Source organism: Jaculus jaculus, chromosome 10, assembly GCF_020740685.1.
Source record: "Jaculus jaculus isolate mJacJac1 chromosome 10, mJacJac1.mat.Y.cur, whole genome shotgun sequence".
In the NCBI taxonomy this organism is placed as follows: Eukaryota; Metazoa; Chordata; class Mammalia; order Rodentia; family Dipodidae; genus Jaculus; species Jaculus jaculus.
This window is the reverse complement of record NC_059111.1, coordinates 84,150,429-84,176,322: the sequence shown is the minus strand read 5'-3', so window position 1 is coordinate 84,176,322 and position 25,894 is coordinate 84,150,429. Positions and strand designations below refer to the sequence as shown.

Below are 25,894 nucleotides of genomic sequence, written 5' to 3'. Positions count from 1 at the left end.
TGCCTAAAATGTTATCTTTCTAACAAAGCCACTATTTCTTTACCACATTTCTTTTCCTTTCTTTCCTTTTTCTTTTCTTTTTTATTTCATTCTTTCTAACATTTTATTGAGAATTTTTAAGCATGAAAAACTGTGGTTTTATCATATTTCTGTCCTATAGCTTTGTTTGTCCTGTAATGGGGCATTTTGGGTCTAGGAAAGTCCCTGAATCCCAAACCCTAGATTTGTTTTTAAGTTTTTAAAGGTATTTATAACCTTATACTGGTGAGTTGTCTTTCAGTTCAGGTGAACCAGAGGGACAGCTGGTTGGCTAGGGCTAGTGGCTGTCTCAGGAAGAGGCTATCCCTGATACCAAATTTGGGGACTCAACTTGACCAACCATAATGTTTAAATCCCATGAAAGACCTCCCTCCCAGAAGAGGTCCTGGTTGTTTGAGGAAAAACAGGTCTAGGGAACTAGGCAAGAGATAAAAAGTCAGATCATCTTTGATGTTTAGCAAGTGTTAGACTTTTTGTCTTTGTTTTACTTTCAGAGGTCCAGTCACCATAACTGTATCCCCTCTCACTCCTTCCTCACCCTCATCCCCCTGAGCACCATCCTACTTCCTGGTGGTCCTTTCTCTGTTTTCATGTCTCATTCTTTTTGTCTTCCTCTGTCCTCCATGTCAAAATGTTGAAGAGCTCAGAATTGCGCAGGTCTCATGGGGGTTAATGATAACTACTCTGAGGTCAGGAGTGTACCAGTCAGTTCATAGCTGGTGGACTTCATCCCATCCGGTGGCTCTTATAGTCTTTCTGCCCCTTTTCATCAATGTTCCCTGAGCTTTCCATCCAGTGCTCAGCACTGGGCTTTCTCTTCATCTTGTTACTTTGATATTCGAGTCTTGGTTCTCCCTCATATTCACCACCATCTTCTACCACGTTTTCTTCAGCAAGAACCTTCTTTCTTCTCGGCCGTCTGACCTTCTCTTACTTTTTAGCCAGTTTGTTGCATAATCTTCCTAAGCACTTATTTTAAGAGTGATCATAACATTTGTGCTCAAAAATGTAAAACCCAGACACAGCTGTTGTACCTGACTTGTTCCCAGGTCTAATCTTCCCCTTTGCTACTGCCATGGAAATTCAGCCTGGGCGTATCTGCTTGTTGCAGTCAGGTTCATGTAGCTAGTAGAAATCACCCAACCAAGAGTAGCTTTTGGGAGAAAAAGGATTTATTTTGGCTTACAGACTTGAAGGGAAGCTCCATGTTGGCAGGGGAACAACATATGGCATGAGCAGAGGGTGAACATCACCCCTTGGCAAACAGGTGGATGATAGCAACAGGAGAGTGTGCCAAACACTGGCAAGGGGTCACTGGCTGTAATACCTATAAGCCTACCTCCAAGAATACAGTGCCTCCAGGAGGCATTAATTCCCAAATCTCCATCAGCTGAGAACCTAGCATTCAGACACCTAAGTTTATGGGGGATGCCTGAATCAAGCCACCACACTACCTTAGCCTCCCTTCCTGAATAGGGCTTCTACAGGTAGGTTTCCTGTAGTACTGGCTCCTCCTCTTCTGCTCCTCCTCTTTCCTCTGGCCTTCAGGTTCTAAGATGCCCTGGCCCAAGCCCCTAGGCAATGCCACTCTGCTTTCGATGACCAAGCTCATTACTAATACAACTCTGCTCAGCCACCTTGAACCATGACCCTCATATGTTGGTTGGGATATCTGTTTGGGGCTAGGGACTTAATGGTCACTAGAGTTCTCTGCTTCCACTGGTAGGTGGAGAGCTAGAGCAGAGTTTATTCTATCTAGGGCACATTTGTGGAGCTGGTTGGTGCCCTGAAGCTTCTGATTATTTGCAGTGCCAGAAGCAAAAGTATATTAGTTTTATATTCAGAAAAAAAGTAATTCAATAAATTGTTTTTTAAAGGCATTCTTTATTGAATAAGGAAGAGATGATATAATTTTTTTCTATGTATTTGTTAACAGTACATTGGTCCCCAAAATCTTGTTTCTGGGTTCTTTTTGTCATTTTAGTTTCTGAGTTTTTTATTTTACATTAAAAAAATACCAATGCTTTAAACTGATGCCTGCCATTAGTAAGCAAATGAAATTAAAAATATTGTTGTATATTATGAACATTAATCCAGCATAGAATTTAATATTTGGTGTGGAAACTCATATGTGTAGTAAATGTGTGGTTTCATTTATTTTTATAATTTAGGGAAATGTCTGATCAGGAGGAAGAGCCTAGCCCTCACAACAGAGTTGACTCATCAGAGGACAGAAATGAGGGTCGTAACATTATCAATATTCCAGTTCCTTCAGAAGAACCAGAAGAGTTTGATGAAATGGAAGAGTTAGAATCAATGATAGAGCATCTCAGTGAAGGTTCAGTGAGATCCTATGACGCATCAGTAGACCTATCTGACCATAGCATTGTAAGCACAAAATCAAAAGGTGATGAACAACATAGGGAAGATATTATGTTCCCTGGAAAATCTCTGCATACTCCCACACCCAGTCTGATAACTTCTCCTACAATAGAGCCAGACACTGAGATGCCAGAGGATGATACACTGGTATATCTGAGTAAAGTCCAGTCTACAAAGGATATTTTGCAATCATCAATGGGAGATCCTTTGGCAACAGGTATGAACTGCTAAAGATGGGATAATTTATGTCTCTATTTCAAGGAATTGTTGCTTTTTCTTGTTTATTTTTGTGGGAAGATTTTATAGTTGATTCTAGGTTTCCTTTCCCTTACCCACAAGGCTCTCAGAGTTATACCACTTGAATCTATGCACTATGCATGACAACTTCTGTATTCTGCTCTATTTATTTATTTATTTATTTAGTTAGTTAGTTAAAAGAAAGAGAGTGAGAGGGAGTACATAGGACCTCCAGCCACTGCAAACAAACTCCAGATGCATGTGCCACTTTGTGCATCTGGCTTATGTGGGTACTGGGGAATCAAACCTTGAACCAGGGTCCTTAGGCTTTGCAGGCAAGTGCTTAACCACCAAACCATCTCTCTAGCCCTTTTAATCTTTTTTTAAAACTCCTTATTATTTAATTTTAATGAGTATCATTACATTTGAACTCTCTCTCTCTCCCTTACACAAGCATGCATGCACTGGCATGTATCGTTTAGGGACCTTGGAAAATGGTAGACAAATTTTGAGTCTGATTGGAATGCATTATTTTCCCTGATGATTTGTAATTAATTGTTGGACACAGCTAGAAAGAGTTGGACAGGAAATTGAATCCTGATTTCCTAATTTCACATTCAGTATTCATTCACATATATGCTGCTTATATGTATTTTTGTGGTCTGCCTAATATCACTGTTGGCTTTCATTGCAGGTTAGTTTTAGAGACATTCACAAAACAATGGATAGCATACTGAAGTTATCATTATGTTATTGGTAACAGAACAAGGCTTAAGCAATCAGGTGTTTAGACAGAAAGCTTCCAACTAATTGAACTTTTATCCTAGCCATGAGGTTTGAGAGAGTTTCTACCCATAGATAAAGAACATTGGTCATGATTTAACAATGATACTAATGACATCTTCAGGTTGGTAAAACTCAGCTTTTAAATGTAATAGAAGTAGTTCACTCTTGCATGGTGTGCCCACACAGGTGAGGAATGAAAAGGAGAGAGAACACTAAGCCAGACAGAACTGAGTAGTGCTCAGACTCGTTACTCACCATTGAGGTGTGTCCCCAACAATGTAACTTATACTAAAACCATGGTGACTTAAAAATAATCTCATTGGTCCTGTATTTCTTGAGTTTCACAAATCACATAATGTACTTCCCTATCTTGAAGAAGGTAATACTGTAAAAATTTTAAAATATACTGATTATAGCTCTGTGTGTGAAAGAAATAATTAGATAGTCATATAATAACTTAAGGTCTGTTTAATACAGATAATGTTCTCTTTGTTTATATATACCCATGAGAAAAAAAAATAATGAGAACAAAGAAACTGGATATTACTAATACCCAGTTTCATTTGTCATGGATTATTGATTTTAGGATTATTAAAAACTGTTATGCTTGGCTTCTAGAAATGTACCTCTTTGGCCTGATGTATATAATTTATACTCCATCTTACTTATTATACTTTCTAGTAAAATTTGAATATATATATGTAAAAAAATTCAGAATAATCAGTTTTAATATTCTTTCTTAACATTTTTGAACATATATACATCTTATGAAGACAGCTGTTTTGACATGGAAGCATCTTAATTTCCTATTTTGTAGAACTGAGTGTGAGCTATACAATGTTGATATTTGTGAAAAGTGTTTATACTGTAAAGTGAGTGAGTTGTACAAATTCACTTTCTTTGAAAAGTAGTTCACATTTCAAAACTTTAGTGCAATCTTCCTTCTCAAAGATTTCCTTGCCTTTACTCATTACACAAAAGTGCTTAATTTTCTTTTCTCTCCCTCCCTTCCTCCCTCTCTCTCTCTCTCTCTCTCTCTCTCTCTCTCTCTCTCTCTCCCTCCCTCCCTCCCTCCCTCCCTCCCTCCCTCCCTTCCTTCCTTCCTTCCTTCCTTCCTTTCTTTCTTTTTCTTTTGGTTTTCCGAGGTAGGGGTTTCACTCTAGTCCAGGCTAACCTGGAATTCACTATGTGGTCTCAGGGTGGTCTCGAACTCACAGTGATCCTCCTACCTCTGCCTCCTGAGTGCTGAGTGCTGGGATTAAAGGTGTGCACCACCACACCTGGCTCAAATGCTTAATTTTCTAACATGCTTCCTATGCCTATATATAGATAAATATATATTAGGTGATAAATATTGATGAAAAATTGAGACTATAGATTGATATTCAGGGCAAAAGTTTGCAGCTCAGTGGTGGTCACTTCCCTGTCTGTCTGTATCATGTTATTAAAACTTGGCCTATAAACCCTGCAACTGCTGTTGAAGTACAGGTTGCTGACCTTGCTTTATTTGACTATACTTTTTTTTCTTTCTATAGTTAAAGTTGTACTTTTTCCTGTGGCTCAGGAAATTATAATACCTTTTAAGGTCACTACCATGTTGAAATACCTCAAGGAGCACTTTGCACAACTGTTAGACATCCCATGTTATGTGCTACAGATAATGCATGCAGGTAAGTTTGAAGGCTGACAAATTTATAACAGCTTTTCTTCTTCTTCTTTTTTTTAATGAGGAAGAGAGAGAATTGGTGTTCTAGGGCCTCTAACCACTGCAGTTGGACTCCAGACAATGCATTACATTGTGTGTATGGGCAATATTGTGAGCTTGAATTGCCTTGTGCATCTGGCTTACATGGGACCTGGAGAGTTGATCATGGGCCCTTAAGCTTTGCAGACAAGAGCCTTAACCACTAAGCCATCTCTCCAGCCATGGCTTTTCTAGTTTTAACATGTAAACAGTCAAAACTCTTTGATTTCTTAAGCTATAAATCTTAATATTTATGCTGTTCTAACATTGTATCATGGTTATATGCTCATTATGTAATATATTTATTTTGAAGACATGTTTTGTTGTAGATACTTTGGTTATAACAGAAGAGATAGGAAACAAGATTACTGTTGTCAAGTTGTTCATCACTAGTAATGGATAATTGCATGCAAATACTGTCATATAACATGCAAATGTCTTAGTGGAAAGAGGCACAAAAACCATAAGATTAGAGAGCTGCCTAGGATATTTTAGATTTCAGCTAATAAAAATGACAGTGCTTGGGATAAGTTCCAAAAAGGTGAGAAAACCCAGAGTGTTGGGACTAAGTTAGAAATGCTGAGTGGACGGGAGGAGGAGATGAGATTGAAAAAATAGATGGTGAAAGAGAACATATAGAAAATAACTAGAGATGGTTTTTGCATGCTATGGTCTTTGTCATGAAGTCAGGCTTAAGGCTTAATGACATTGTGTGGATGATGATGAGACGCTCCGCTGAGTTGTGTCAGCTTTGTGTCATAAATGGATATAGTCTTTGTATCACCCAGACTGGCACAGCTTGTTTCTATAGGGCATGTGTGAACACATCCTGATATTTGCATTTGAAAAATAATGATATTAACTTACAAAGATGTAAGAAGATTCCAGAGAAAAATTCATTTTCAAAAAAAGTATTTTTTTTTTCTTTTCGAGGTAGGGTATCACTCTAGTCCAGGCTGACCTGGAATTCATGATGTAGTCTCAGGGTGGCCTTGACCTCATGGTGATCCTCCTACCTCTGCCTCCTGAGTGCTGGGATTAAAGACATGCACCTTCATGCTCAGCTCTTTGTTTGTTTGTTTGTTTGTTTTAAACAACACATAAGAAATGTCCTTTTTGGTTTATTATTTATTTATTTATTTATTTGGGAGCATCAGACAGAGCGAGAAAGGCAGGGAGAGAGAGAGAGAGAGAGAGAGAGAGAGAGAGAGAGAGAGAGGGAGGGAGGGAGGGGGAGAGAGAGAGAGAGGGAAAGAATGGGCACGCCAGGGCCTCCAGCCACTGAAAATGAACTCCAGACACATGCGCCCCCTTGTGCATCTGGCTAACGTGGGTCCTGGGGAATCAAGCTTTGAACCAGGGTCCTTAGGCTTCACAGGCAAGTGCTTAATGGCTAAGCCATCTCTCCAGCCCTCTCTTTGTTGTTTTTAATATGGTAGTGAATGAGCTCCAAAGGTTAAGATGCATTCAAAGAACTGATTAAATATTTACTAGGAAAGTAAAACTAAAGTTTAAGTAATGATTAAAATGAATAATGATGATGATCATACTGGTTGATAGATTGGGCTGTTACTATGTATTAGAACTTCTATAAAATATTTTTCCTATGTTATAATTTAATCTGTATCACAATTCTTTGAGAGGAATATTATTATTGCTCCCCTTTTATTGATATATGGGAACTAAAACTTGGAGAACTTCTGTAAAGTCATCGGACTGAAAACTATCAGAGTCTAAACTGTAAGGACTTCGAAGAGGGAATTTGAAACTACTGGACCTTAACTCAAAGGTGAAGTTCAGCTAGAGCAGAGTGAGCACTTTGAGACTGAGGTGTACGAACATTACTGCTTAAAGACCTCTTTGTCCTTGGTGCTTTATGACCCCTCTTCTTTATAAGTACCAGCTTTGACCTCTGGGTACCAAGTTTATGCCAGTATCATGAAAGGAAGTGCTAGATTTGCCAACCATCCTGTAAGAGAGGTGCTTTCTTTCTGACCTGTAGATTGGTGGACATGTGCCCTGTCCAGAAACAACAGAGGAACAAAACGAGTTCTGGTAACCTACATTCATTTTCTATGGCTATTGGAATAATTATTCACTGCGGTGGTTTGAATCAGATGTTCCCCCATGAACTCATGTGTTCTACATGCTTCCAAGCTGATGGCAATTTAGGAAGTAGTGCCTTGTTGGAGGAGGTGTGTTATTGGTGGTGGACTTAGGGGTGCTATAGGCAGCTCCCCATCACTAGATTTGGGATCATTGGGCTCCACATCCTTGCTTTTCCAACTTCTAGAACATCATGCCTACCATTAAATGTCTTCTTGGTCCCTTCATTCACCCTCTATGACACAAAGTAACAAATTCATACAGATCTCACTTTGCTTCTGTCATATGGCCTTTCAATCTGAGTCAAATCTCTTCTCCTTCCTTTGGTGAAGGCAGGTGTGATACAGGGTCCAACCTGACAGGATAATCTTCCCAGTTAAACTTCCTTCATCAAATCTGCAGTCATTATTGCTAAGTAAAATAACACTTCTAGAGCCAGAGATCAGGATATGGACATCTTTTAGGACCATCATTCAACCCATTGCAACATTATATGACATATGTATTTGGTTTTAATTGAGAATTTAGATTCTGAAATTAACCTATACAGATCTTAGAATGTGCTGTCTTGAACAAAGCCAGAATGGTATTTGTTACATTTCTGATCATGAGAATGGCTTTTGTTACAATAAATCTAATTATAATTAAGTAATATAGATTTGAAGACTGATATGAACTCTATCCATGAAGTTTCCATGACACAAAATAGCATCCAGCAAAAGGATTGCATTTTTATGTATGTTAAAAGAGAGATTAGAATCAGCTTATTTATTTATCATGCCAATGGCAGGCAGATTAGGGAGAGGAGTAGAAGTTGAAGCAATAGAACAAAAAAAAAAAATTGGAGTGATGATTGCTCTTTCTAGCATGAAACTGAGAGTTACCTCAATCTGGTTTTCATTATTTATATAACATTCTGATTGTTGGAGGTGAAAGGAAATGATCCTTTGGATTTCTGAGTCTATGGATCTATACACTGGAATGTGGAATGGTTATTCATGTGCTCATGTTTCAGCTGATTTTCATATGCCTTGTGATGTTTTACAGAGTAAATGTTTAGAATAGGATTCTGCTCACTATGATAGAATGTTTTGAATTTTAAATTTTGACAGAAGTTGTACTTTTTAGACATTTATATCTTTGAACACTTGCGAGTGGTAGCTTTATCTATCATGCAGAATTTACTGCACTCAAAGACCATTGTAACTCTTCTTACATGGAAGTTCTGTTATCATTAGTATTTTTATTTTAATTATACTACTTATGAGACATAGAGTGATTATTTGATGCACATATGTGATATAGAATGATGAAGTTGTTAGCACTTTCATCTTCTTAAATATGATTGTATATTCATGTTCTCTTTTTAGTGTATGTGTTTGTGTTATGTTTCCATGTACATGCAAGATTATATGTATGAGGCATGTATATGTGCATGCAAGTACATGTGAACCTATGTGCTCATGTTTATGTAGATCAAAAGTAGATGCCAGGGATATTCCTCAGTTGCTCTCCACCTGATTCTTTAAGACAGGGTCTTTCATGATTTGGTTAAACTCACAGATTTGGTTAGACTAGGCAGCCAGTGAGCCCCAGGAATTCCCTGTTTCCACTTTTCCAATGCTAAGACTACAGGTGTGTGCCACCATATCTTGGATTTTTATCCATGTCCTGAGGATATGTACTCTGGTCCTCTTGTTTGAATGGCTAGAATTTTACTGACTGAGCCATCTCGCTAGCACCTTCTTCCGTTTTCATTTTCAGGCAGTATCTTACATTGTAACCCAGGCTTCCAACTCATTGTGGAGCTCAGGATGACCCTTTGAGCCAATCTTTCTACTTCATCCTAGCAAATACTGGGATTACAGGCATGAGCCACTACTACTGGCTTTAATTTTATTTATTTATTTATTTATTTATTTATTTATTTATTTATTTATTTATTTATTTGAGAGAAAGAAAGAGACCAAGAGAGAGAGAATGGGCATGCCAGGGCCTTCAGCCACTGCAAACAGATTCCAGATGCATGCGCCCCCTTGTGCATCTAGCTTACATGGGACCTGGAAAATCGAACCTTGGTCCTTTGGTTTTGTAGGTAAGTGCTTAACCATCAAGCCATTCCTCCAGCCCTTAATTTTTTGATTAATAATTAATATTGTGTTGTATAAGGTACCACATGATATATCAACACATATAGAAAATTTTTGTGTTATTTATTTATTGTTATTAATAGCATATTTTATACGGATACATTATGTGTTGGCACTCTCTTTTTCCTTGTCCCTGCCCCCATTCTGCTGGGGACCATGTATAAAATGTATAATGATCAAATCAGGATAAGTTAAGTTTCCTTCTTCTTATCATTACTTTGTGTTTGGAGACCTTGAACCCTTTTACAGTTATTTATAACATATATAGTACCTTATTTTGAATTAGAACCACTTTCTTGTGGACATGATTTTAGTAACATTACAAAGAACATTAGAAATTTTATGATATCTGTTCTAATAAGTACCTTAAATATTTTCCATTCTGTTAAAATGAGAACACTTAATTAACCATTGGATATCATTATGACTATAGTTAATATAATATACTATATATTTAAAAATTGATAAAAATGAAAATTACAGGTGTTCTTCCCAGAAAAATAAGCATATGAGGTTATTGACTTGTTAATTATCTTGATTTACCCATTTTACAATGTGTACACATATAGAAACATCATGTTGTACAATTGAAATGTCCATAATTTCCTCAATGTAAAACAAGAAAGATAGGCATTCATCATACAATGTCTTGATATTTTCATTTTTTTAGGAAGAATTCTTGGAAGTAATGAATCTCTAATACAACATGGAGTTAGACCACATGAAATAGTACAAGTGGAAATCTTTTCCATGCATCAGGATCTATATCCAATCAAAAGAATAGAAGGATTAAATGATGGTCCCCAAATCATAACATTTTCCATTCAAACTGGTAAGCTATTTGGTGTCTTTTGATACAGCATTTTAGAGTCCTCTGGTAGCCAGACTTTCATTTAGCATTTGTTTTCATCTCCTTAGGTATTGACCACTACCAGGAGGTAGCTGTTGAAATGATAAAATCTGACTTTCACAAGCCATTTCTTGGTGGATTTAGACATAAGATAACAGGAATAGAATACCACAATGCTGGAACCCAAACTGTGCCCAAGAAGATTTCTGATAAACCCAATGCATTTTCTAGGAACACCCAGGTATTATTTTTATTTATTTATTTATTTTTGTTTTTTTGGTTTTTCAAGGTAGGGTCTCACTGTGGCCCAGGCTGACCTGGAATTCACTATGTAGTCTCAGGGTGGCCTTGAACTCACAGTGATCCTCCTACCTCTGCCTCCCGAGTGCTGGGATTAAAGGCATGTGCCAGCACGCCGGGCTCCAGGTATTATTTTTAGTTTCTCCATCTAGGTGTCTGAAGCTATATAATCATCAGTTACATAACATGACTTAGCAAATTATTTTTGTAATGAATTATAGGGCAATTAAAATAGTAAAATATTAGCCTGAGTATGTAGAAAATATTTTCTTCACTTACAGACATGCATTAAATGTTAATTTAAATTTTTGTTTTTATTTTAGACAGTTTTTGAGAGAAAAAAGCTTCAACAAACTACAAATACAACTTCCACTCAAATGAATAAAATTGGTGTTTATGTGTCAAACATGACAGATAAACTGATAAAACCAGGAGTATATTTCACAGCTGAAGAATACCATGCTCAAAGGTTAAAGGCGGTAAGATAACTTTCACTGAGGACAAATACTAAAAAATACATAAGATGTAAAGGTAGTATAAGCTGATTGTTATGTGTGTCTGTGTAGGTTTTCCCAAGCCATGGTAGCTTGAGAAAGAACTTCCATGAGTGTGGGTCACATTTGACTACTATTAAAGGGCAATTATTTTCTGTAGGACCTCTCCATATAAAGAACAGAATCATACATGTTGCTAATCACCCTTTTCTTATGGGATCCCAGGTGTTTTGTGTGTTTCCTTTGGTCACTTTCAACTTAATTATGTCTTGAAAGTAGCATATAGATGAATCAAGCATGTAGCGTCCTTTTATCATGAGAAAAATTGCCCAAAAGCAATGATTTGGTGAAATATTTTATATTTTTCAAGTGACAGGAAATTTGGAGTAAGACTGCTGTTTTAGACTAATCAGTTCAAGATCTTGAGAAATGAATGTGGAAACCAAAAATGTCAAGTTTATTAACCCCAAGCCCATAAGGAGACTGCTCTAGAGTGAGTGACCTGGGGATAGCTTGGAACCCGGCTTCATCAGTGACAGCCTGATGAAGTTTTGTGTGTTGAATCTAAACTAGTGAGAAGATGGAGTTATCAATAGAACCTGGTCAAAAGTGGAATTTAGATGACTTTAAGCAACTTATTCGCTATTCTCAGTGTACAACAAAGATGTGTGTAAATGGGCCAGCATTGGGATCTACACTGTGAAGCAGACAAGGGACCCATTTCCTCAAGAACAAAGTGAACAGGGTTATGAATGATGCCTCATCTCTGAAGTTCAAGACCTTAGCTGTAAATCAAGGCTGCTTTTCTCTGTCAAAGTGACTTAGATCCTCCAGGCAAGAGTGGGATGTGTCATTCTTATTGATCTAATTTCAAACAGCAAAGTTTCTTATTTTGGAGAACGAAGTTTCTCAGTGAATAAGAAAACAGTAGTTACTCAAAGAAAGGGGCTGCCTGGACATTTTATAGCTGCAGAGTGTCATTGTGTGAGCTTTTGTGTCTTCTTGTCTCTATAGTTCATTTAGTGCCACTTAGTCCAGACAGATGGCCTTTCTTTGCTTGCTTATTTCTCAGTCCAAACTAAGTTTGACTTTCTTGTTGTTTTGGAGTTGGATGGTGGCTTCATGGTATCGTTAGGAACCTAAACTCCCCATTCCTTTTCACTGTGTTCATCTCATCATGAGCTTGTCACTGTGTGGTAGTAGGTAGATGACTAATGTGTACCACCATGTTCACATTCTGTGCAGGAAGAAGGGAAATGTCAGGGGGGCATATCCCATGTATGCCACCTTCAAAGGGCCCTGAAAGCCTCACCCAGTGATTTCCACTCACATCTCACTGGCCTGGATTATACCATGAATTATGAACATTATATGTATTTTCCCATAAAAATTTTAATGCACTTAATTGTTTTTGATATCATCTGAGTATGTAATCAAGTTGTGTATCTTCTCCATGAACAAGCCAAGAACATTAATATGCTTTTCTGCTCTTCACATACTTTCATTTCTCCCTCATTCCTACTATGCAGTGAGGGTTTGATTTGAATTATAATTCCATATAGCTGCAATTTTAGATGATTATCTCTATGTATGTACATTGGAATAGTGATTTTGTCAAATAAAATGTATTTGGCTTAATTTAAAAAAATTACAGTGAGTAAGAAAGAGAGACCCAGAGCAAGAGAGACAAAGAAACAGAGAGAATTGGCATGCCAGGGCCTCAGCCACTGCAATCAAAGTCCTGTCACTTCCACTACCTAGTGAGCATGTGTGACCTTGTGCTTACCTCAACTTTGTGTGTCTGGCTTATGTGGGATCTGGAGATTTGAATATGGGTCCTCAGGCTTCACAGGCAAGCACCTTAACAGTTAAGCCATCTCTCCAGCCTAGGTTAATTTTTAAAAAATTGTTCACTGATTTAATTTTTCCCTTTGAGTTTACTGTTTTGTTTATTTATTTTAGAGATAGATAGATATATATAGAGAGAATGGGCATGCCAGGGCCTCCAGACACTGCAAACAAACTCCAGACATGTGGGTCCCCTTGTACATCTGACTAATGTGGGTCCCAGGGAATCAAACCTGGGTCCTTTCAAAAAGAAATGTGGAAGGATTTGAAAACTTGGCCTGAGAGATGCCTTGCAGTGCTGTATGTACAGCTTGATGGAATTCTGGTCACAGTTGAAAGACCTGAATGCAGTAAGAACTATGGACTGTGAGGTTTGGCTTATGAAGGTGAGAAGGAGCTTTGCCTGCGCTGGGCTACAAGCAGTTTGTGTGAGAAGCTTGCTGTTATGCCCATGTCCTGAGCACTTGTGCAGGGCTGCTTTTCATAGAAACAGACTCATGGGAACAGAGGGATATGGCACAGAAAGAAATGTTTAGGCTGAAACTGCTGCCTGTTTAGCTGCAATTGAGAGTTTGCAACCTTTGAGACTGGGCCAGCTGACCTGCACTAGGACAACTGGAAGAATGTAGACTCTTTTGAAGGGGCCCGAGTGCTCAATGAATGTCCTTTTCTTCAAAGTCTGCTTTAGTTCCCTGTGGATTAACAAATTGGCACTTCTTGGTATTGTGGAGTATAAAAAAATGCAGGAAAGAGAGGGCCATAGAGTTTGCAATGTGGTCTTGTGTTTTGGAAACAGCCATGTGCAGTGTGAAACAGGTTTGCTGGATGCCTGCATCAAGCTGTAAGGATGAACCATGGATTGCAGTGGAGGCCCAGTGGAGATGCTTGGACCACAAGAATATGGTGGTTTGGTTAAGATGTCCCCATAAACTTAGGTGTTCTGAATGCTAGGTTCTCAGTTGATGAAGATTTGGGAATTAAAGCCTCTTGGAGGCAGTGTATTGTTGAGGGTGGCCTTATGGGTGCTATAGCCAGATCCCCTTAACAATGTTTGGCACACTCTTCTTTGCTACTGTCCACCTGATGTTGGTTGGGTGTGATGTCCACCCTCTGCTCATGCCATCCTTTTCTCAAGCCATTATGGAGCTTCCCCTCAAGTCTATAATCCAAAATAAACCCTCTTTTCTCAAAAACTGCTCCTCGTTGGGTGATTTCTGCAAGCAGTGTGAACCTGACTGCAACAGGATATAAGCTATATGTCTTCATTGAATTAACTTTATATGAGGGTTTTAGTTAGAGTGGGTTTAGAAGTTTATAGTCCAGCAGAGTTTTTAGGATTTTTTTTCCTTTCAACTCTTAAAGATGCATTTGACATTTGGCTATAAGTCAGATATCAATTTGAAAATTATTTCTTTTTTTCCTTTCAAAGAATTTCTTCTTTGAAAGGTATTTTGCAATATTAATGTAGTGTGCTTGAGGCTTGGTAATGGCCCCTTTCAATCTGAGAGCCCTTGTCTTCCTTATGTATTTTGTGTAATATCTGTAATCCAATTTCTTCATTCATTCAGAAAGTTGAAAAAAGGTTGTATTTGTCTTTCATGTCTTTTATTTTTCTGCATTCTTTATGTTTCATGACTTCTTCTTTTTAAAATTTCATTTATTTATTTGTACATGTGTGTATAAGTATATGTGTCATACCAGGGGCTCTTGCTGCTGCAAATAAATAGTAGATACTGTGCCTCTTTGGTGTGGCTTACGTGAGTGGCTTATGGGCTGAGCCCAGGCTGGTAGGCTTTACAAGCATGTGCCTTTACTGCTGAGTGTTCTTCCCCGCTTGCATGAGGTTTTCTTCTAGCTTCTAAAAGATTTTCTTTTTTAATTTTTTTTAAAAAAAATTTTATTAATTAGTTTCGTATTCAGCAAATACAGTCAGTTTGGTATCATTATTAGGCTCATCCGTGACCTGCCCTCTTCCCTTTGCCCCTCCTTGTTGAGGTATATGGGTCATGCATTGTGGAGTTAGCCCACAGTTATGGGTAGGATAAATGTCTCTGCATATCATGACCCAACATGTGGCTCTGACATTCTTTCTGCCCCCTCTTCTGCAAAATTTCCCCGAGCCATGTTGGGTTCATTTTTGGTCTGCTTCAGTGATGAGGTGTTAGGGGCCTCTGGGTCTCTGGCTCTCTGACTTGGTAGGAGTTGATTTTTCTCTGTGTTTATCTCCTTCACTCGTGTGCTGGTACCTGGTTAACCAGGAAAATAGCACCCTTGCTTGTTTCACCAATTGTTCTTAGTTTCAGCTGAGGCCCTTTTGAGGTATGATGGGGTGGCTCTCTCCTTAGGATCTACATCTATCTGAAAAAGAGAAGCAGATTCTCTAACAGAAAGTAAGTTAGCACTAGGACAAATGAGATAACCCTTACTTTTTTTTATACAGAATTTAATAGGTATAGGCCCTCATGTAGCCCACGATTGATGGTAGCTTGATCATGGAGAGTGGGCTTATGTTTGGATATGGTTTCTGACTTGTTTCCCAGCTCCAGCTATGGGTCCTATACCACCGAGGGGATCAGTTAGCTGAATCAAGAGCAGTTAGTACCCCACCATGGCTGTGTGCCACTATTGCACTTGTGTGGGCATCACAACAGGTTATTTGTTGCTAAGTAGGTTAGACCATGAGATGCTTGGACAGATATTGGTCATTTTCCCCCAGTCGCCCATGTAGCACCTTCTGGCACTAGACACACTGACTGTCTGGGGACTGACTCTCTTCTAGCTTCCAGTCATGCCATTCCATTTTACGTGTTGACCAAATAAGGTGTCTTCAGCAGTAGGGTCTTTCCACTAACATTTGGTGGATCATCAAGAACTCTGACAGAAATCTGTCTTTTTTTAAGGAAGCCTTGTAGGTCTCTCTGATCAAAAGCTCATTGTGGATGATAGTCACATGCTGGTACTGGGAGTTACAGGTCAGTACCCACTAAGAAAAGGGAGAAAAAGATAACTAATATACAAGAGTTAGAGAGAAGAGAGAAGAGACAAGAGAGAAGAGAGAGAGAAAGACAGAGAAAGGGAGGGAAGGAGGGAAGCTGTAGAAGATTAAGGTCAGCCTTCATCATACCCTCTCCAGTGTCTTGTAGTTCAGGTGTTCCCTTTAAGGGCCTGGTGAAGGTTCAGCCATTTTGTCTACCTTTTAGGAGGTAGAATTTTATGGTACCATTGCCATTTGGGTCTATATTTGTGTTGCCCACCCCTCCATTGCCCTCCTGTCCCTCCCCACCCATCCTATTGTCTAGTCCACGAGATGCTTTCTGGGTGTGTAAGGCATCTTGGGTAGATTCAGGTTAGGTGCTGTAGATGAGTGAGTCTATGAGGCATTTTTTTACTCTGGTTGAGTAAGTTCACTGAGAATGATCTGTTCCAGATTCAATCATTTTCCTCAAATTTCATTGTGTCATTTTTTTCTTATGGCTGTTTAGAATTCCATTGTATAGATTTACTACATCTAAGTTATCAATTCTTCTAGTGATTGACATCTGGGTTGATTCCATCTCTTAGCTATTACAAATTGAGCCTCTACAAACATGGTTGAGCAAATCTCTCTGGCCTGTCGTTTGAAGTTTTAAGGTAGTTGCCCAGTAGGGGAATAACTGTGTCTGTTGGTATCTCTATAGTCAGCTTTTTCAGGACTCTCCATATTGCTTTCTGCAGTGGTTGTACCATCCTACATTCCCACCAACAGTGGATGAGTGTGCCTACTTCTCCACATCCTCTCCAGCATTTATTTTCATTTGATTTTTTGATGTTTGCTGTCCTTATTGGGGTAAGGTAGAATCTCATAGTTGTTTTAATTTGCATTTCCCTGATGATTATAGATGATGAACATTTTCTTACGTGTGTGTTTGCCATTTGTATTTCTTCCTCTGTGAACTGCCTGTTCATCTCTTTACCCCATTTTGTGAGTGGGGTGTTTGACTTTTTACTATTTAGATTTTTGAGTTCTTAATAGATTCTAGAGATTAGGCCTCTGTCAGTTGGATAACCAGCAAATATTTTCTCCCATTCTGTGAGTAATCTATTGGCTTTGCTTATTGTATGCTTATCTGTAAAGAAACTCTTCAGCTTCATGTGATCCCATAGGTTGAGTGACTATTTAAGATCATGAGCTTAAAAGATTTTCTTACCTCAGGTTTTCCTTAGCAATTAATCCCTTCTGCAGATCAGATAGTAACAAACTACAAGGTCTCTGCTAATATTCAACTTTACACCTTTCTTATCGCCTCCTGTGAATCAGTGAGGTCATATAACGAGGCTCTGGTCAGCAAAACAGGGCTCTGGATAATCATTCCAGGCACTACCATGCACAGCTTTTCTGGCTTTCATTGGCTGAAGGGTAATGAGATGTACACCAGCATACAAATAGGAAGCAGTTTGTTTACTGTGGTAGATCTGTCCTACTCTCAAACTGCTGGCCAGATGATGGTTTACTAGATGAGAGGGAAAAATTCTGTATTATTTAAGCGACTGTGCTTTGGTGTCTTCAATAAGTTTAACATATTTCAATTTTCAATAAGTTTAACATATTTGAAAGCTCCCAAACTAGTACACATTATTTTTTATGATTTCAAACTTAAATCGTTGCCAGTCTTTATATTGTTTTTTAATATTTATTTTTTGTTTTACTGATATCCTGTCCTTTTACTACAAATATATGTGAGACCTATGTCTTGTCTGGTCTGATTTTGTCTTACTTCACAGTAAAGGGGTTCTGAGCCCTCAGCCTCAGAGCCAGCCCAGTGGAGGGTGTGGGGTTACACAGGATCTGTGCACCCCACCAGCATCTGTTGCAGGAGCTCTGGGGCACCTAACCATGAGCATTGCTGGGAATTTTCTTCCTGCTATCGATGGTGATAGTCTGATACTACATTTAAACAATTTTTAATGTGTGATACTTTTATGCATATATGTAGTTTATTTTGATATTATTACCCCTACTTACTCTCTCTTATTTCCTCTCCAATTAGTGTCCTTCTTCCCGCTCACTGATTCCCATCTTAATTTTATGTCCTGTATTTTTTGACCCACTGAGTTAAATTAACATCACTTGCATGAGCAGGTGTGGGAAGTTATTTACTGGAGGATGGGTAAGTTACCAGTAGCTATACCATTAAGAATAACCCCACCCCCAGCCAGGCGTGGTGGTGCACGCCTTTAATCCCAGCACTCAGGAGGCAGAGGTAGGTTGATCACCATGAGTTAGAGGCCACTCTCTGCATAGTGAATTTCAGGTCAGCCTGGAGAAGAGTGAAACTCTATCTCAAAAAAAAAAAAAAGCAAAAAGAATATCCCTACCCTTCTCCCAGCAGCTCAGGGCTGCCATTCGCTATTATGGGACGTGGGGTTTTTTGAGCCCTGTCCCCATCCATGATGAAATGTTGGTAGGCTCAATGTTTGTTGGAACCATAGCTCTTATAAGTTCATGAATGTAACAGCCATGCTGTATATGAATCTATCAAAGTAGAAGCTGTTGTCTTGTTTTGGGTGAAGGACTTTTTGTTTTGTTGGCTTTTCTCATATATCTGCTTCTACTTTGTGTATTATGCAAAAAAAGATGCTGAGCTGTCGGACACTGTTGACTCTAGGTGTAAGACTTTAGGGTGCTAGCTTATAGGTGGTTGCAGTTACCTTCGCATTGCTGGAACAGAGCACCTGACCAATAGCCTCTTGCAGGAGGAAGGGCTTTAATTTGGCTTTGAGACTCCTGGGGAAACTCTGTGATGGAAGTGGGAGACATGGCATGATCAGAGACTGGACATCACTTTCTGGCCAACATCAGGTGGAGTGTGGCAGACACTGGCAAGAGGGAAGCTGGCTATAACATCCATAAGCTCGCTCCCAATTCCGCCAGTAAGGCTCCCATTCACAAATTGTCACCAGCTGGGGTCCTCGTGTTGAGAACACATGAGTTTATGGGGGATGCCTAATCCAAAACACCACACTGGGGAAAGAAGTTCTACTTATCCTCAGCACTACTGTCCTTCCTTGACACCAAGCACCCTTGCCCTTGGCCTAGGGACCCGTCTTTTGGCTGTGGCTGTCCTGCCTTGTTGTGGAGAGTCTGCTTCCTTGGCATTTTTCTAGTAGCTGCCTCATCGGATGGTCTTGTCTCAGAGCACCCTCCAGACTGGGTCACATAGCAATGCCAGAGGTGCTGTGTGCTCCTGGCTTTCCTCTCCATGACTACCAAGTTCTTCCTCATCATTTCATCTGTGCCTTTTCTTGAAGGGGTTCTGTTTTTATGAAAAACTCCTTTAGTATGATCTAGTGTCTACTAATTTCTTCTTTTTGTATTTTCTTCCTACTATTATCAGGCATTATGACAAGAAAGAAAAATGCCCTATCTTCACTTTTTAATTTTGTGTGTGTGTGTGTGTGTGTGTGTGTGTGTGTGTGTGTGTGTGTATGGACTCATTTGCCATGCTGTACATGTGGAGGGCAGAGGACAACTCTGAGGTGCCTGGGCAAAACTTTCTTTGAGAAAGAGTTTCTTGCAACTTCAAATGAAAGAATTGCCAGACTGCAAACAAACATTAGGCTAGCTGGACCTTGAGCTTCCCATTCTCCTAATTTCCACTGATGTACACTGGCTGGGATCACAGATTCATGTGCCACTTTGCATCCAGTTTTATGTGGGTGTTGGAGCGTTGAACTGGAGCTGGTAAGCTTTGCAAGCAAGTGCCTTCAACTGCTGAGCCCTTTCCTCAGGATCTTCCCTCCATATTTTATGTATGGGTTAAGTAAATAACACTGACTCTGCCAACTGTATCATGAACTTTTCAAGAGTTTAATATTATTCCATGTTGCCAATATAAGTACATTTCATACAAATACTTGCTCATCTGTGTCTCTCTTTTATTTACTCTGTCTTTCATAGTCTCCAAATGAACCATATATCGGCTATTTGTTTAGAACATAAAAATTTGTTTTAAACAAGTACCTAAGCCAATAGAAATGAAGATAAGGTACAGATAGTTTGTCAACTTACATCATTTCTTGAGAACTTGTACTGGTCTGGGACCAAGTCCTTTCTAGCCATATTATTATACAGTACTAAAACACAGAGATGGTGAGTAATTTACCCAGACAGACAGTTAGTGAATAGCAGAGGGAAGATTCAAACTAAGTTGGATTCCAGCATCTTTTTCATTGTACAAATAACCTTCTACAGGCATGTATTGCTAGATTTCCAAGTCAAAACACAGGGCTGTATGTTTTCTGTACTTTCTGTGTTATTATGTCTAAGAATTTCTCACACAAAACTCAAACTAGACTGTTTTATAGCTGCTGTATTGAAGGTGAAACAACCAGTTGTCTTTATGTCCTATCAGCAAGTAAACAACACTTTTTAAAAATTTCCTTTTTATTTCAACAAAGGTGCTAAAAATACAGACTCACTTCAGAAGGTGGCATGCTAAATGCTTCGTAGATAAGTTAAAACACCAGAAAAAAATGAGGTTAGAGTGGGAAGCAGAGGAAGAACTGAGGAAGATCAGAGAAAAAGAAGAATGGATGCAATTGGACTATTACCGGAGGCACAACCCTAAAACAAATGAAGACTTTGAACTTCTTTTCAATGCCCTAGAACGTGAGTTTTAAGAACTCTTTGCATAAAATAGTAATTTAAAAATGCTTATTAATAAGAAAAACAATTTTACTGGGGACAAAAGAAAGATACCATTATCTTAGGGAGCTGCCTTGAGAATCTGGGTTAGAGAACTTAAAAAGATGAATAAGGTCTTATCTTTGAGATGTAAATTAAGGCTGAACTGAAGTTGGAAGTTCTTCTATGTTAATAATAAATGTATATCTGCCTATATGAATTATGCAGTCTCAGGATATTATTTTACTTGATTATCATCCATGGAACAAGAAAAGTACTGTTTCACCTGGTTTTTCTGAATTTTGGGGCAGTGTACGAGGAGAGGCTTGGCAATATCTTTTAAACCACCCTTATTAATAATAATAATAAATAATGGTAGATAAATTTGCCTTATAGGATATATGTCATTCATGGATAACTGAAAAGCTTTAGTTGCTTGAACAAGTCAAAAGTTGTACTTAGAGCAATAGACACACTATTCCTCTCCTTATATGTCTTCCTCCATTGTCCATTTTCTAATCTCAGCATACATGTCATAAACTCAAAGGCTTTTGTGACTTACAACGGAACTTGGATATTCTGTGCTGACCTCAGGTCCTGATTATACCCTAAACTTTTCACTTGTATGTTTATCAGTACGTAAATCGTATGTTCAACAAATACTGGTAAAACAAAAGAGTGAAGGAAGGAAAGAAACCCAGAAAGGTAAGGAGTACAGCTGTCTCCAGTTCTGCATTGGTAGCAGGGCCTACGGAAGTGACTTTAGGAACACAGGAGTCATTTCTTATACTGTATGCCCAAGAGTGGAGAAATTGAGCTTTTGTGGCCACACAGAAATTCAAACAGTCTGCTAACTTTGTTTTCATTGCACAAGGTCTTTTTTTTTTTATCAATTAAATCAGTCATTGGTTCCTCTATGGTTATTTATAACATTAAGCAAATTTTTTTTTGGGGGGGGGGTTTGAGGTAGCATCTCACTCTAGCTCAGGCTGACCTGGAATTCACTATGTAGTCTCAGGGTGGCCTCAAACTCTCAGCATTCCTCCTACCTCTGCCTCCCAAGTGCTGGGATTAAAGGCATGTGCCACCATGCCTGGCACATTAAGCAATTTCTAAGGATACTTTTGTTTCTTTACATATTTCTGTGGATGTTATATTTTCCATTAATAAAGTTACATAACATAACTTTATTAATCCTATCTAACTGGATATCTAACTAGATATCCTGTCTAACTGGACCTGTTTTATAGGTGTCTGATGTTAGGTCTACTTAAATAACTGTGATATGATATGTCATATCATGTCATTTGCTAGTAATGATATACTTAGCTCAGGATAACCAACAGTATTAGTCACTTTATCTTTCCCTCTCTGTCTTTCTTTTCTTTTCTTTTTTTTTTTTTTTGTTTTTTTCAAGGAAGGGTCTCACTCTAGCCCTGGCTGACCTGGAATTCACTATGTAGTCTCAGTCTGGCCTTAAACTCATGGTGATCCTTCCACCTCCGCCTCCAGAGTGCTGGAATTAAAGGTGTGTGCCACCACGCTTGGCTACTTTATCTCTTAGATTGCACATAACATTGAGTAGCTTTTAAAAAAACTTTCTAATTTCATGAAGCAGTATTTGAAGACACTTAAAACATTTTATCTCTTACTTGTATATACTTACTCCATTTATTTATTTATACATTTATTTAATTTATATTACTTTTCAGGTTGTATATGACCCTCCCCTAGGGCCCATTTCCCCACTGTCCCTCCTCTCAGTAGGGTTACTGGTATTCCATTAAGAGGCTAGGCATTCTTGGTGGGGATCTGTTGACTTGCTGTCTTGCATTGTTTGTTTTACATTGGGATTTGCCCATCCCTAGTTTGACCTCTTGTATTGAGAATGAGGTACTTGTTCCTCTGGAGGCCTCTAGGTTGTATCACCATGTCAGCTTTGGTTAATGGGGGAGTGTGTGGAGGTTGTCTGGCCACTTGCTTGTGCTGGGTGACCTAGGGACTGAGTGGGGTTCTCTTTGCCTCACCTCCAGGTGGGTCAGGGTGTGGCCCTAGCCTGCTTGTCTTGCTTGCTGTTTAGGCTCTGGTCTGTTCTGCCTCAGGACTTTGGAGTGTGATCCACACTGGGGTCCTGTGGGGTGCAGTGCTGATGCCCCAGGCCTGACAGGCAGGTTACTGTAAATTGAGGCAGTGTGCATGCTTTTTGTTAACAGCAGTCAGCTCCAAGAGCATGTGGGCCCTAGGGCTCCAGCCAGAGGCTTGGCTGTTGGATATTCCAGTCTAACGTGTTGTCTCCAAGCTTGGAGTAGTTGTCACAACCTCCCCTCTTGGGGTCCCAAGCACACATGCAATCATCACTTCCTTACCCACCCTGGGCAAGGCCCCAAACATGCTGGCAATTTTCCCCAGATCCACAGAACCTCACGAACACGCTGGCACATCTTACCAGGTGAGAGCCCACAGGTCCCAAACAAGTTGGCTCACATCATTGGTCCCAGTGCACAAACTGCAAAAATGCCAGGCCCCTCACCCAGGGCCAGTGCATCTACTTATTTCTCTAATAGAATCACTGGCCTTTGATAATTCTGTTTGGTTTACTTTAGACTTCTGTTTCTCTTTTTTTGGTCAGGTAACAATGGGTGATTCTTAAGTTCCAAAGAGAGCAGTGTTAGCTGGATATCCTAAAATTCAATTTTGTTGAAAAGTATGAAACTGACATCCTGTTATAGCAGGATTCTATGAAAATAATAGTTAAAATGCATTTATGAATTAGCCAAAAGATGCCATTGCTTTATTTGCTTGGTTAACAGATAACTGTGCAAAATAATAGAAAATCTCAAGTTCTGTCTTTTTTGTTTATAATTAGTGTTAACTAGAACACCAACAATTACTCTCTTCTCATAAATCCTAGTTTTTCTATCTCTTATAAGGATTAAATAACTTCACTCAAATCTAATTCAGAAGGCTTAGTAAAGGGAGAATAAGAACATTCCACTGGGGCTGGAGAGATGGCTAAGTTGTTAAAGGGGTTTATTTGCAAAGCTTGAAGGCTGAGGTTCAGTTCCCCAGTACCCACATAAAGCCCAACAAATGAATTGGTGCATGTGTCTGGAGTTCATTTACAGTGGCAGGAGGCCCTGGTGTGCCCATTCTCTCTCTTTATTTGCCTTTTTAATCTCTGTCTCTCTCCCTCTCAAACAAATAAATAAAAATGTTTAAAAATTCCATCTACGTAAAATATAAAAAGTACCAAGATATATACATATGTGAATTACTGCTTTATGATAAATGATTTCATATAGCATTTCTAACTCCTTTGCTAAAGTAGGTTTTATTTCATGCCTACATCTGAATTTTATGGCAGAAAACAAAGAAAAAAATATAAATTTCTATAGAAGAAACATTTTTTTCCAATCCTAAAATTATGAATTAAAAACCCTTAAGATGATAATTATTTGTGTGTATAGTGATGTGTGTGTGTATGTGTGTGTGTATGTGTGTGTGTGGTTCAAATGAATATACCTGTGGATAAGTCCAGAGGCCAGAGGCCAATGTTATCTTTCCTCTATTGCTCAACCACAAATTCTCTAAATGCAGAATTGCGTTTTTTAAAAATATTTAATTTAATTAATTTATTTATTTTGAGAAAGACAGGCAGATGGGTGGGGGAAGAATAGCCCTCCAGCCGCTGCAAACAAACTCCAGATGTGTGCGGCACCTTGTGCATCTGGATTAGGTGGTTCTTGGGGAATCAAACTTGTGTCCTTAGGTTTTATAGGCAAGTCCCTTAACCACTAAGCCATCTCTCCAGCTCCAGAATTGTGTTTTTTCCTTATCTGGATTGATTCTCTGTTCTTTGCTCTGCTTTCACATGACTGGGGTTATGGAAGTGCATAGCCATTCCCAGCTGTTTACATGGGTCCTGGGGAATTGAATTTAGGCAGTCTCAGATTCTCTCAGGTCCTCAGGCTTGTAGCAAGTGCTCTTGCTCACCAAGCCATCTACCCTAGCCTAGGATAATAATTTTTTTAAGGTCTGTTTTGTTGCAGTTAAAATCTGGTTCACAAGTTCAATGTATATTGCTCTTCAATTTAATACAGCGTTTTTCATTCCTTCTTCACAACGCGTCCTTGAAACTGCTGCCCTCTTGTGGTTTATAAGTGCTAGTTGTATAGTTTGAAATATAATTAATATGAAACTTAACTTTTTCCCTCAAGACAGCCTGATTTTTTAGTACTGAAACCAAAATTGTATCTATTTTAGAAAGTAAATGTAACCAAGTAAGATAATGAATGACAAGATCATTTCTGTCTTGTTATAGGTGTTTGTTTTTGCACATCCAACCATTCCCATTCCATTCATTGAAATTTATCCTTAAATCCATAGGTTAGGCAGTCTTTAACTCCATTGAATTGTCTCTGTGTCTTTTTAAAGTTATTATCCCACTTAGGTTCCTATAACAAGTACTGTAGGTGGGTAAGATAAAGAGCAAACGTTTATTTATTAGAGTTTGGCGTGAAATTAATAGCCTTTTCCTGGTTAGCAGTTAGTGACCTATCACTGTATTCGCACATTGTGGGAAGGAGTGACATTCTCCATTGGGTTTATTTCATGAAGGCCTGCATCCTGTTTGTGTCCATTTCATCATCAGGACTTATCACCTACCTAAAGCCCCCCATCTCTTAATGTCATCCATTGCCTTGGAGGTTGAGGAGTTCAATGTATGCATTTTGTAGTACACAAACCTTCCAACAATAGCAATCAGAAATTAATTCTTTTAATTAATTACTTTAATGTATTGGTCTGCTCTATTTCTTGTTCTTGATCTTGTTCTTTGTTCCAATGATATTCTCTGTGTCTTTATTTTTGTCTTTCTGCTTCTCTCTCTCTGTATTTGTGTCTGTCTCTCTCCATTTTTAAATAACACATTGTCTTTATTGGTTTTAAATTTTATAGTAAGTCCACACATAGTTCTTTTGACCATTTTAGTTCATATACCTATATATTTACACTTTATAATTAGCTTTTAATATTTTATAGAAAGACTTACTGGGAGTTCGAGTGTAATTGCGTTGAATCTACAGATAAGCTGTAGAGAATTGACATCTTAACAATACCGGGTTCCAGCCTGTAAACATGATGTATCTTGTCAGTATTTCAGTCCTCTTTGATTTCCTTCATCAGTGTTTTATGGTTCAAGAATATAGAACTTTCACATAGATTTGTTAACTTTATGCCTAAGTGTTTTATTTATAATGCCATTCTAATACATGTTATTTTTTCATATTTCAAACT

The 25,894-nt window shown here is 38.6% G+C and overlaps 1 protein-coding gene across 1 annotated transcript in view; it reads left to right on the top strand.

Moving 5' to 3' along the window:
- Positions 1 to 2,214: 2,214 nt before the first annotated feature.
- Iqub (IQ motif and ubiquitin domain containing) overlaps positions 2,215 to 25,894 on the top strand; it is a 77,537-nt gene continuing 53,857 nt past the window's right edge. Inside the window, exons 1-6 of the mRNA XM_004658647.2 lie at positions 2,215 to 2,638; positions 4,980 to 5,114; positions 10,115 to 10,276; positions 10,363 to 10,535; positions 10,918 to 11,073; positions 20,374 to 20,584. Coding sequence (XP_004658704.2) covers positions 2,215 to 2,638; positions 4,980 to 5,114; positions 10,115 to 10,276; positions 10,363 to 10,535; positions 10,918 to 11,073; positions 20,374 to 20,584 — 1,261 coding nt within the window. The remainder of the gene's footprint in view (positions 2,639 to 4,979; positions 5,115 to 10,114; positions 10,277 to 10,362; positions 10,536 to 10,917; positions 11,074 to 20,373; positions 20,585 to 25,894) is intronic.